This window comes from Passer montanus, unplaced genomic scaffold (genome assembly GCF_014805655.1).
Source record: "Passer montanus isolate IOZ18808 unplaced genomic scaffold, ASM1480565v1 scaffold71, whole genome shotgun sequence".
Classification (NCBI taxonomy): Eukaryota; Metazoa; Chordata; class Aves; order Passeriformes; family Passeridae; genus Passer; species Passer montanus.
Window position 1 is genome coordinate 3,322,001 of NW_024372259.1, and position 12,726 is coordinate 3,334,726.

Sequence of the window (12,726 nt, forward strand, 5' to 3'; positions counted from 1 at the left end):
GGTCAGAAGATGTGAATAACTGAAGGTAAAGATTAAAAACTTAATAAGCAACAACTGATTTCTACTCACAGCCCGTGGCTCCAGCTTCAGGCTGTGGTGTGATTCATGTAGCTGTCAGGAAGAAAAAGCAAACTTTGGCTGTTCTGCATCATTTCTGGTGTGTTCCTTTGCTGGGCTGTCTCTGTGGAGCAGCATTCTTTCCCTTTACCTGCTTTTCCCCACTGATCCCACTGTTCCACACAGGCTGAAGTGGCACTGAGGGGTGTGCCCTGCTCAGGGCCCTGTCACCAGGTGCTGCACAAAAACCCCAGCTGGGTTTCTGCCCCCAAACTTCACCCTTTGCCTTTCCTAGCACAGCCAACGTGGGCTCCTCCTGAGAACAACCCAGGGATTAGGATTAGGGAGGTGTGAACCCCTCAAGGGCAGAGGGAAGAGATGGAACCAGCAGGATTACAGAGCCCCTAGCAAATGACTCATTAGGATTGGAACTGGTTCCTTAAGTTGGGCAATAAAAGATTGGCATGGTGGAGAGAGAGACAGCTGGGGACTGCAGAGAGGGATGGGGCAAAAATCACTTCAGTGGAGTGGAGCATGTAAGGTCTGAAGGCACAGCTGGGGAAGCAGCAGCTTGGAATCCCAGAATGGTGTGGGTTGGAAGGACCTTAAAGCTCATCTCATTTCAGCCCTGGGCAGGGTCACTTCCCTCTAGAGCAGGTGCTCCAAGCCCTGTCCAGCCTGGCCTTGGACACCCCAGGGATGGGCAGCCACAGCTCCAGCGTGCCCAGCACACAGGGCAGGTTCTCAGTGGTGCAGAGACATTCCCAGCTCTTTGGGAAAGGCACAGGGAACAAAGGCTGCAGGGCTGCTCCCACTGATGCCTTCTCCAGTGATGTTCCCCTCCTGCATGGCCATGTGAACTACAACTACAGCACAGCAGCCTTTTGCTTCCAATGACATTTCTCAATTTCTTAATAAACAGAAGTGGATTTCTCTTTTAGGGGGAAGGGACCCCAGCATATTTTTTCCAGCTCTGGAAAAGTCCATGTTTTTATTCAAGGTGCAAATAGCACCTTGTGACTACGAAATCCATGCAGAGGAGTGCAGCCCTCCTGTGTCTGTGCAGCTCCAACACCTCCCTTGGCACTTCAGAGATCTCTGAGAAGAAAACCCCACAACCTTAACCTGAAGGAAAAAAACGAGCAGATCACAAGAGCTCCAAGGCAACATGGACTGCAGCAGAAGCCAGCTCAGTGTATTTCGTGGGTTTTGAGGATGGCACAGAAGGAATGGAGAAGAACCTGCCACAGGGGGCCAGAATCTCTTGTATCTCAACAGAGCTTGTCCTGCTTATTCCAGAGGAAGATACATCTTGTTCCTGTTTCACTGAATCCAGAGTGGATACAATTAAACAGAATCATGGCAGTCTGATTTCGGAATGAAATGCACACGTTGAACTGCAGACAGCTCCACAACCCCCTGGTATTTGAAAGACCTTGAATCAGGTCTTCCATGAGCTCTCAGGGAGGAGAATATTTGTTTACTTTTGCTTTCCCCCACTCTGTTGCCCTGGAAAGCTCCTAAGTACTGGTGTAGTACAAATAATAATTTAACACAAGATGTTAGGCGGCTGCATGGAGCAGATTGCTCCTAGAAATGAGCTCGTCCATCTGCACAAAGCCTCTCTAATAGCTACCAGACGTAGGAGCTTCTCAGCCTTTGCTTATTTCATTGTGCTATTAACTTTACAGCCTCATTATATCTAAAACACTTGCCTAACCAAACTCATTAATTAATTAGCAGCAGGCTGGGAAAGAGGATACTCCTAGGATGGTTCAGGATTGCTGCTGCAGGGAAAGAACAGAGCCTGGAAGAGAAACCAGGAAAAAGAGGACAAAAGCTGCAGAAGTTGCTAAAAGAAAGCAGATCCCTCCTCACCCTGTTCTGTGCAGCACACAGTACCCAGGGACTGAATCCATAAAATACAGATAATTAAACAGCTCAGACTCCCATCTTCCTCTGACACCCACAGGAAATGTGACATAAGAAATGTGAAAAGTCTATACTATCTTTTTTTTTCCCCCTTTCTGGCTCAGGAACTGTAATTAAAGGGAAAATCAGCCTCTCTCCTGCCTTGAAAGTGCAGTGGCACAGCTGGTTTTCATCTTGGCGAGCAGGCTCTGTCCTCAGGCTACTAAGTGCTGAGTAATTTTTACCAAGCTCTGTTTGCAGATAAATGATGTTCTTTTCTTAGCTGCTGCCAGGCAAAGCTACAAATACTTGATCTTTTATTCTTTTCCCATAAACTCCTAACATTGAATACTAAAAATGCAGCCAGAGATTTTTTCCACTGCCATTTATTCTCAGCATGGTCACAACCGTATTACAATTACAGACACCCACCCTTCACTGGAGCTCCACTGCAGCTCCTCGTTAACCTGAAGCTTCCAATTAAAGGCTCCTTCAGTTTCATTGATAGTTTGCATATACTCCAAGGACCCACTTCATTTTGGTCTTCCCCCAAAACACATTCCATGAGCAGGGCAACTGCTTTAAATAACTTCACACTAATTTCTGGAAAAGCCTGACAAGTGAGTGCCAGTCTCAGAAGAACAGCCTGAGTGTGCACTTTGGGGGATTTCTCTCACAGCTAGAACTACAAAAGTATCTGAAAGCTTTTGATTGAACGTGGCACAACCTCTAGGCAAATCCAGAATGAAGGAAACAACCTAGAAAGGTACAGCACTGGAAACCTGTTCGTGTAGTTCAAGTTTTGTGCCATGTTTCTTACTGAGAACTTACCTATTCTAAGAAACTGCATAAGAATTAGTTAAGAATAGTAGAGAAAATAATTTAAAAACTACTGCTTCATCTTGGCAATGCTGTTCTTCCACCTACCTCCAGTGAGTGACGCCCTGAACGAGAAGCCAGCACAGAGAGAAGGCTGAAAACTGCTATGAAATACCAGGGCTAATTTTAGACTCATTTCCAGTCATGCAGCCTGGAACACAGAGAGTCACAGTGCTTATAAAAGTACTTGCACACTTTATAAAGATAACACAGGGTTTCAAAACAATTTTTATTTCAAAGGTATTTTTGAAGTATAAGACTAAGAGTTTGTCAGACTCCCCAAACAATCCCGAGCCTTTGAAGATCACCTTCCCAGCACAGCCCCCAGTCTTATGGAATTACTAGTGACTGGTTTTGTAGGATCAGCCCTGATGCAAGTCAACTTTCTGTTTAAGCCATAAAGGAGGGAGGAAGGAGAAAAACAAATCTGCAACACAACAGGCATTAACAAAAGAAATAAGACGAGGTAGAGGTAACTTTTAAAAATGAAAATTTGAACTGCTGCCTCAGTAGCTGTGGCAGAGAGGGCACTGTCATCCCTTTTTTCTGTCTGTTACAGTGGGCATGCTCAGCTGAAGAACAGCTTCAGCCTGAATTCAGTTTGCAGGTTGTTTCAAAACATGACATAAAACAATCACCACACTGCAAGTGCAGAGTGAAGGGGTCCTGGCCTGACTCTGCTGCTCACTGATCCCTGCTTAGATCCAGCTTAAACCCCAGAAATGAGCAGGACAAGATGGATTTGTGTTTCCAGATAGGGAAGCTGGGGTGAAGGCTCTGGTCTGGATTCTGAGCCATGGTACAATGTTTCTTGCTCCTGCTGGCCCTCAGGATGGATGTGGCAGTCTTCTCTCAGCCTACAGAACTCTGTTTAAGCACTAGGGTAAAGGTATTCTGTTGTGTAGTTTCTAATTTTAAGTGTTTTCAAGCATTTAAAATGGACTGTAAACATCTGAAGCTCCAGGGGAGTGAATCTGTGCCATCTTTCCATTATTAAAGTGTTCAGACCCAGGACTGGACTTTGGTCCCAACTGTGTGTCAGGGCAGTGCCAGGAGATGCTGGGGCTCAGTGGTGTTCTGTGACTGACGTGTGAGAGGGAAACAGTCCATGTTAAACACGCTGCACATGGAGCACTCTTCTTAAGTGCCTTGTAAAACACACAAAACATCGGTTAGAAACACATTCACCACTGCTGACCACACAGGTTTTTATATTTAATAGAAATTAAATTAGTAGCTTAATATACATAATGTGACACTTTCCAGTCCAGTAGTTTCCAATTCCCGCTTTCAAGTCACAGTTACTGTACAAAAATAATAACAACAAAGAGCAACCAAAGAGTAAACACTGTCACGAACACACCGGACCCAGAAAGGCTACATTTCTGTGGAGCTACACATGCCAAAGGATACAGGGTGCAGGAGGCAGGGTGCTGCAGTCATGCAGGGCAGGCAGGGCGCTGCTGGCCGCTCACCGCGCTCCGTAGCCGAAGCAGAAGGGCTCGTCCGGCCGGTAGCCGTAGGCGGTCGCCGGGCGCCCGGGAACCGCCGCGCTCTGGGCAAAGCCATCCACTCCAATGCTGCAGAAAGGAGAGAGAGAGGCTGCAGAGCTTTGGATGGCATGGAAGGAACACCAGGGCTGTGGCTCCAGCTCCTGCTGCTGATGCCTTTTTGGGATGACCATAAAGTAAAAAGCAGTTGTATTTATTTCAGGTGTGTTTCAGGCAGGCAAAGCCCCCCAGGGGCTACACCCACAATGGACCAAAATGGTCACAAGTTTTCACACTTTTATAAGTTTGGTCCATTTGCATATTGAGGGCTAATCTTCTAATTACAGCTTCAGGTAATGAAGTTATTTACCCCAAGTTTGCTTCCCCCCAACTCACTTTTGTTTCTATCTCTCAGGGCCTGAGGCAGTGAGGTGTCCTTGATTCCCAGGCATGGAGAGGAATTGTTGTGTTTACCCAAAATGGGAAAGCAGCAGCTAGCACTGTATACAGAAATAGAGCTATACACTAAAGATCTGTAGGATTACAAATAGATGGAAAATATACAGGCTAAAATCCTAAGGCATCACTGCCACAGATTTTGTGAGGAAATTTCATCACATGCAGGTTTTGTGAGGAAATCTTGCTAGCTGTGTTCCCCTTCTGGACACCACTTCCCTGGTGGAAAATTAAATGCTGTGGAGACATCAGTGCAATTCCAATCAGGGAAAGGCTTTCAGGTCCAAGAGGAATGAGACTGAAGTCTTCTCTTCCCTCCTTTCACAGATTTACTGGCCAAGGACTTTACTTCCATGACTCAGTGTCTCCCTCTGTACATTACAGTTACCATGTCCTTCAGGCTTCTGGCAGAAGCTGCTGTAACCCTGCCCTACACATCTGAAAAGTCTCCTTCCCTGCCTTCAGTCCATTTCTGAGGTGCATGGAGAACACCAGCTAAAAATGAGAATATCTGGTAAAAGATGGTGCTTCTGGTGAGATACAAGACTGGCAGCCAAATGGCAGAAGGAATTAATCACATACTGAAAAGTGATGTACTAATGAGACAGAGTAATTATTTTTTCATGTAAAACAGCATCTTTTACACCTAAAAAGTCCCACAACAATGAGTTACATACTAAAACACAAGAACTGCATAGGGAAAAGTGGCACATATTTCATGCTCAACAATAACTCATGCAGGAGGTAGAGGAAAAACGAGCATTGCCTAAGACACTGGATTACTGCCTATTCATAGCTATGTCACTTCTTAGCTTCCCCTTCAGTAGGGGGACAAATGGAAAAGGATCCTGATTTATTGTCTGACTAAAGATGCATTGAAAGGAGCCGAACTTCCCCTCTGAAGACTGTCAAAACACAAAGAACCAAAGTGCTTTTGGAGTGGGGAAAAGCTGAACCTCATTACTGCCAATTATCCATATGGAACATGGGTTATGCAACAGCCAAGGCTGGGAAAGAACGACCCCTGCAGAAGATGTACAATGGGTGGGCCCCAGGCCCTGGCTCTGCAAGCAGCTGGCACTGCTGAATTGGTTGGGCTGAAAGGGCTCAGCTGCACGGGGGGGACCACGTCCATCTCTGCCCTCACAAAGGCACTTTCCTTGGATTGTGTCTCAGTGAGGCCCTAGAAAAGGATCCCTAGTGCCTGGTTTCTCAGAAAACGAGTTCACTCATGGGATATCCTGATAGTAGGTGAAGGTGGAAGGTCTGAGGCTGAGATTTGTCCTCTGAGATGGGACACAATCAATAGCCAAGCTAAAGAGAAAAAAAAATCACTGTTTTACTTGGATGTATCTTGAGAAATGCTGTGAGCTGCAAGTGCTTTGCATTTCCACATGTGCCCATGTGTACCTGAACTGGCAACACCCATCTCCTCACTCCTGCAGAGCCATCAGCCCCACCCTGCAGGCTGCTCAGCCCTTCAGCACAGCAGGGAGCAGCAGGGTGGCCCTGGGGTACCCTGCAGTGGTGCAAAGCTCTGTGAATGCATTCCTCTGGCCACCATTCCTTCCTCTATCCACTCCAAAGTCCTCTACCCTTTTCCAAGCCCATTAGGAAATGAGCAGGTGACCTCTGAGGCACCTTCCCCAGATGCCTCCTTTGTACCTGGCAAACAACAGCTTTCTCATTATCAGGCCTGAAGCTTTGAAAGACTCCTGAAAGAAGGGATTAAGAGAAAGCCTGTTACTTTGTGTTTATCTCTCATCTCCAGAAACCCCAAACGGAGCAGCCACCTGAGCAGTCCCTGCCTCTCCTCTTCACTGATGTGGAGTGTGCAAAGGCACAGACAGACAGACCTCACCCAGGCTGCCCCTGGCTGCAGTGTCTCCACATCAGGCCCAAAGCTCTTGTGATCAAGCCAACCAGGACAAGCATGAAGCTGACCAGCTTGTTTGGCAGTTCAGAAAACAAACCATTTAACAAACTTCTATAAACCAATGCCAGTTCCTTCAGGGTTCTTTCAGTACTGTCAGTGCCACAGTTAACAATGTACCAAAAGAAGGCATAGTGGGAATTGGGAGTGCAGGGTCTGGTTCTCTTGTGCTTCTACAATTCCCAGTGACACCAGACATGTTACACTGCAGAGAAGCAGGACCCTTTAAGGCTACCTTTAAACTCAGGAATTTCATTGCTTTTCTCCAAAGATGCTTAAAACATCCAGAGCTGATTTATAATGAAAAGCTATTTTAACAGAAAATGCTTTTCTGGGTTTATTTCCCATGATGTTTTCTGTGACTATAACAACGTTAGTTGTGGATAAGTTGTTTTTTTACTACAAGTGTGGTAGAATAGGGGCTTTTTGCATTTCTGCAAACCACTGCAAAGCTCATTCTGGAATGATATTCAGGTGAGTGAGGAGGCTGTGGGTGCCCAGGGCTGCTGACTGCAAGCCAAGCTTGCAGCAATACTGCCCAAGCTCATAGCAGTGCCATCCTCAGGTTTCCTGTGGCAGAGAGGGACACACAAAAACAGGAGCCTGAAACCTGTCCTGGACTCCTTTGCACACCCCAAAGGCTTTTGGGCAAGGTGTAATAACGCCCTGAGCCACGCGGTGGCAATGGGCCTCTATCCCTGCAGGCTGGGCTCTTCCAGCCACTTCCAGCTCAGTTAATCCTCATTCAAAGAATTCTAAATGTATTTAAACTGATAACGAGAGCAGGGAAAATATGGTTTCAATCACATTCTCAACAAATCAGTTTTTTAATATTTTTTTTAAAAAATGTGTAAGTAATTAGGTAAAGATCCCCGGAGTTTAAACTTTGAGGAGTATCAGTTATTTCCAATGGTTCAGACATATGTTAGTGTCCTGAAGAAAACTGGAAGAGATGGATCAGCTGATAACTGCTTTGGACAGTCAAAAAAACCCTCAAAAAACCAAAAACAACCACAGAAAATCACATTAAAACACCTTGATCAAATCACTACTCTCTCCTATCTAAGTTTCCCTGAAGTTAAATGAAGTCTTGACCATGCTTGAAAAAAACTGCCTTCATTTTTGCACGTCAGTGCTCTTGAAGCACAGCAGCTTTGCCTGTTGGATTGTTTGCACTGGCAGCCTGCAGCACGGAGCCTGTGGGAGCTGGAGGGAAGGGTCCTGAGCCCAGGAGGTGACACAGGGTGGGACAAGGACAGAGCCAACACGTGCCTGGAGAGCAGAGCCTGGCTCACTCCCGAGGCTGCCAGGCCAAGGGCACAACCCAGCGAGGTGAGGATGGATTTAAAAACAAGTCCTGATGAATCCCTGCCCCTTCTGCCAAGAACAGCAGAAGGGGAGAGCCAGCAGAGATGGCAGTTCTGTGCCTGTAAACACTCGCTGGATAACGCCTGGCCTGAGATCATGATCTGTGCCATGTGTGCTCAGATTTATACCAGCAATCAACCTCAGGACTTGCTCCTAGGAAAAACGTTGTTGGCTTTATGCTACAGCATCTACCAGGAAACTCAGTGCTCAGCAGAGCCAGCACCAAGCCTGTCTCCCATAAATTAGGGCCACATAATTACCCATTGGGGCAACAATACTCATGCCTGAGTTGGTATTTTTTCCTCCCAGTGCTCAGTAAGGGGGCAGGCAGAAGTGCATGCAGCCCTGCAGCTGCAGGGTGGTATGGATGCCAGAGCAGCACAGGAGCCTCAGCCACAGGGCTCAGGCTGCAGTCACTGCAGGCAGCTCTGGCTCGGTCACGCGTGCGCAGAGCACAGCCCTGCTCTTGTGCAGAGCTCAGCCCCACGCCTGGGGCTCACCGAGTTAAACAGGGAACAGCCCAGCTAATTACTATGTACTGCTAACCTCAGTTGCTGGTTCATTTTGAGACCCTTTAAAATATGAACTGTGTATTTTACCCCTATGCACTCTCTTAATGATTTGTTTTTTTTAGACTGAAATCACTTCCAGCCATCAGTTATACTCGAGCTCTCTACACATGCACTTCTCCAAGCACAAATATTTCTTTTTCCTATTGGTCTGCCAGCCCCTGTCAGAGCAAATTTCACTTTAAACTAAATGCTGTGATACTTAAAACCTCTTGGATTACTCAGGCTGCTAGTGTGATCTATGACCTTCCCCAAATGACAGCTGAACTTTCCAATTTGCTTGTACTGCTAGGGAACTGAGGAACACATGCTGAAAAGGAAAATGTTCCTGATGTGCATGAGTGAGGAGAGATTTCTGAACAGCCCTGCTTATTGATGCTTGGTCTGATTCAGAGCATCCAAATTAATATACCCATGTAGGATCTTAGGTGCCCTGACAAAATTCGATTTGTAAAGATCAGTTGTGTCCTGTCTCCCAACAGGAAATGGCAGCCAGCATCCTGCTGCATCCACAAAACCCTTCTGAACTAGACAGGCTTTGGACTAGATACAATTCATGGCATGTGTGGAAGGCTCAGCAGACCCCCACAGGGAGCATTCCTTGGGGAATCCTCTGCTGGGGTTTCCATCCAGGTGTCTGGGCTGCTCCCCAGGGCAGGGTATCAGGACAGGGAGCCCGGGCTGGGTAATTAACACCTGGGTAATTAACACCTGGGTGCAGAGTGACTGCACCCTGTCCACACCAGTGCTCACACTGGGACCAGTGCTGCTGCTGGCAGGGGCTCTCAAAGCACAGCCCAACTCCCAGGTACTAATTGCTCCAGCAGGGCTCAGAAAGGCAAGTCCAGCATCACTGGGGAGATTCTTGGTCAAGAGTAAACACTTGAAATCCAGCTGAAAGCACCCCAGTAGGATCCATGGATCTTGGGGTGATCCCAGCAGGAAGCCCTGCCTGGGAAGCAGCTCTGAAGCAGTGTGGCACAATTGTACCAAACTGCCACTGCCTGTGTAAGTGACAGTGGCCCTGGAAAAGCCTTTGAGGGTGAAATACAGTTTAAGAGCTCGCACTTTAGGGCCAAAATTTCATTTGTTTCTGCCCAAAATTAAGGTACCCTGGAATCACTGCCCTCTGAAAATGAACTGCAAGCTAAGCACATAGAGTACTTCCACCAGAGCCAAAATTTCATCTCTAATTCTTTTCATTCTAAACTTCTTCTAAAACCCTGTCAATCCTCACTCCTTACTCTGCAACAACAAGCCCTCATGTCTCAGAGGTTCTCAGCTACTCAGTGGGGATACAAGATATATAAGCTATTAAAAATAAAATCTATTTTATTTTTTAAAAAATCTATAGATTTTTAATTATGTAGACACTTTGACTGGCCAAATACCACCTGCAACTCTCAACTCATCAGCAACCCTACCAAGTCCCAATGAAGGACTCGCACCCAAAGCTCTCCACATGCTCCAGTGAGCTGCTAGGAGGGTTTATATGCAGGTGTGAACAGGCAGCCCCTGACCACACCTGCAGCTCTCCAAAACTCCTCTTGAGGATCAGAGCAAGGGGAACCAGAGGGGTTCTGAGCATCTTTCTGAAGCCTGCTATCAGTACAGTTCATAGCAGTCCCACTGTTTCCTCTGTGCCTTCTCTGGCTATTACATACACACACACATAATACACTGCCTGTTACTGTTCCTAAAAATCAGTCTTCACTCCCAAGCCACCCCACCTCAGCCCAGGCAGGCGTTCAGAATTTCAGCTGCACATCACTGAAGCCCCACATTTTCTGTTCCATGAACCCACTCATGTGTGACAGTACAGTTCCATCCTGTACTCCCTTTATGAACTCTCATGCCATGAACCCCTGTGTTGCACAATGCTGGATCCAGGTCCTGTGTGTAACAGACAAAACAAATCATGTTTTGAGGAGCACTGAAGGCTGTACTTTCCCCTCAGGAGGTGCCAGAGCCACGGGAGTGACACAGCAGTCTCTAATTTCCAGACAAGCACAGCATTATAACCTGTACAAATGAGATGCAGCTCACTGATCAGAACTCCTGCCAACAAGACACACAGAAGTTTGCCAGCAGTATTTTTTCTCTCATCTCAGTTTTTGTTTGTTCCTGAAGTGTTGATGAGAGCTGGTCTGAGACAAGGAGTGCAGTGCAGGGCAGTACAATCACAAAGGGGATGCTCAGCCCTGCCAGCCCAATTAGCAGACAGGTTGGTGAATGCTGCAGCTCCCTCCCTCCCTTCTTCCCTCCTGAGGTTTCACTGCACAGAGAGCAGCCTGGAAAGGCAGGGGGAGCTGGGGCACCCAGGTCCTGACCCATTGCACAAGCAGGGATTAAGGCACAGTGTGCATCCAAGCACAGCAGGTGGGAAATGGTTTGGAATCCACAGAACACACACAGACCTCCAGCTTCCAAAGCTGCCTGCAGGTATGACACATTTACCTAATCCTTTGCAGGTACCATGGATCCTTCACACCTGAACCAGGCTCAGAGCCTCTGAAGCCATGGACTCTGTGACCTTTGTGCTGATGTTCCCTGGCAGCTGAGCACTGGGATGGGACCCCCTTCTCCCAGCACCAGCCATGGCAGGGTAAAGGGCATCACAAAGGGACACAGGCCTGTTGCTCCTGTCCTTGCTTTAAGTCCAGGCATTTAGATGATGATCCCATTTCCTCCTACAAGCCAGTTACCTCTGGTTTGCCTTCACTGACCATAAATTTTCTGTCCTTCAGAGCAAGAGCACAACCCACGGGTTATGGAGAAACTCCATACAACTGAGAAGCCTTAGGAAAAAACAATGTTTCTTTCTATAGTGTCTTGTAACTGTAGATTCTCCCACTACTGGTAATGATGTTAAACTGTAAACCACAAGTCTCCTAAATTCTGCCTCTCATGACCCCAAGTTGCTCTCCCCTATCTGTGAAGCTTTTTTTTTCATGCTTTTTATTCTTCAAGCTCAAGTGGGAAGGGAGTTTTGTGGCAGTGTCTGTGACTGTGCCCACTGCATCAATCACCCAGGACCATCTCTACATTAGCATTAATGTCCCTAAAATAGTAATATTGTACCTGCTCACAAGACAGAAAATATCCAAATGAACCTGTGCAATAATACTTTAGCTCCCTCGTGCATCATAACATAGCTTTTATGGATATGATCATGTCTCTCCTTCCATGTGATCCAGCTTTCTTCACTGTACTTAATGACTTAAAGTTTCCAATTGCTTCTGGACTTGTTGCCCAGTTGTATCTCAGCACAATACTGCTGTTTCTCCCATTTAATTACAAACAAATGGAAAGCTGACAATGGTGGAGAAATGAGCACTGTGTCTTCTGTGTCAGGCTCCAGCTATGCACCAAGCAATAACCACGCCAAAATTCACTGGGGGATGGCAGCATTAAATAAAAAGATTTCCCAACTGAATAGTAAGAAAGCACTGAACCAAAACCAAATGACCTTGCATGGCCAAATTCAGTGTGAGCCTTGCTTGAAAGCTGTAGCTCCTGCCATCCCTGCTCTGCAAACACAGCCTGGGATTTGGCCTCAGCTTCTTGCTCTGTCAGTCACCTGCTGTGTGATCCTGGACAAGTTGCTCCTTTTCTCCATGACCTCAGTTTCCCATTGGAGTATTGGAAGAGAAAACACCCCAGACATTAAAGACAGCCCAATGACAAACTACAGTAATGAGAAGACTCAAATTAGACTGACATAGACAGAAAAGACTTTTGCTTATTCTGTAAAACCCTTTAGGAAAAAAAAAAATCTGCTCTGCTAGAAAGGCAACCAATCCCCAACAGAGCCAGGGGGCAAAACAGCAGCTCAGAGGCTGCAGTTGTTCCATGCAGCCACGTTGCTCCTGTGAAGGGCATCAGGAGAGCTCCTGCAGCATTCCTGCAGTGAGGCTCACAGCTCTGCCACACAGACAGGGAGTTCCTCAGCCATTCTCTACAGGATTTCTTAAAAGGTCAAGTGCACAGACAGAGCTGGAATGGAAATCAGGAGCTCTGGCTCTCCATTCTAAGCCTGACAGAAACACCTCCTGTGCTCTTG

The 12,726-nt window shown here is 46.8% G+C and overlaps 1 protein-coding gene across 3 annotated transcripts in view; it reads right to left on the reverse strand.

Annotated features, from left to right (window-relative positions):
• Nucleotides 1-3,062: 3,062 nt before the first annotated feature.
• The window catches only part of KIFAP3 (kinesin associated protein 3), a 68,614-nt gene continuing 58,950 nt past the window's right edge, over nt 3,063-12,726 (reverse strand). For 2 of the 3 annotated variants that reach the window (XM_039730296.1, XM_039730295.1), the window contains exon 20: nt 3,063-4,427. In XM_039730296.1, coding sequence (XP_039586230.1) covers nt 4,319-4,427 — 109 coding nt within the window. In that variant the 3' untranslated portion in view covers nt 3,063-4,318. The remainder of the gene's footprint in view (nt 4,428-12,726) is intronic. The other variant, XM_039730298.1, reaches the window with a different exon arrangement.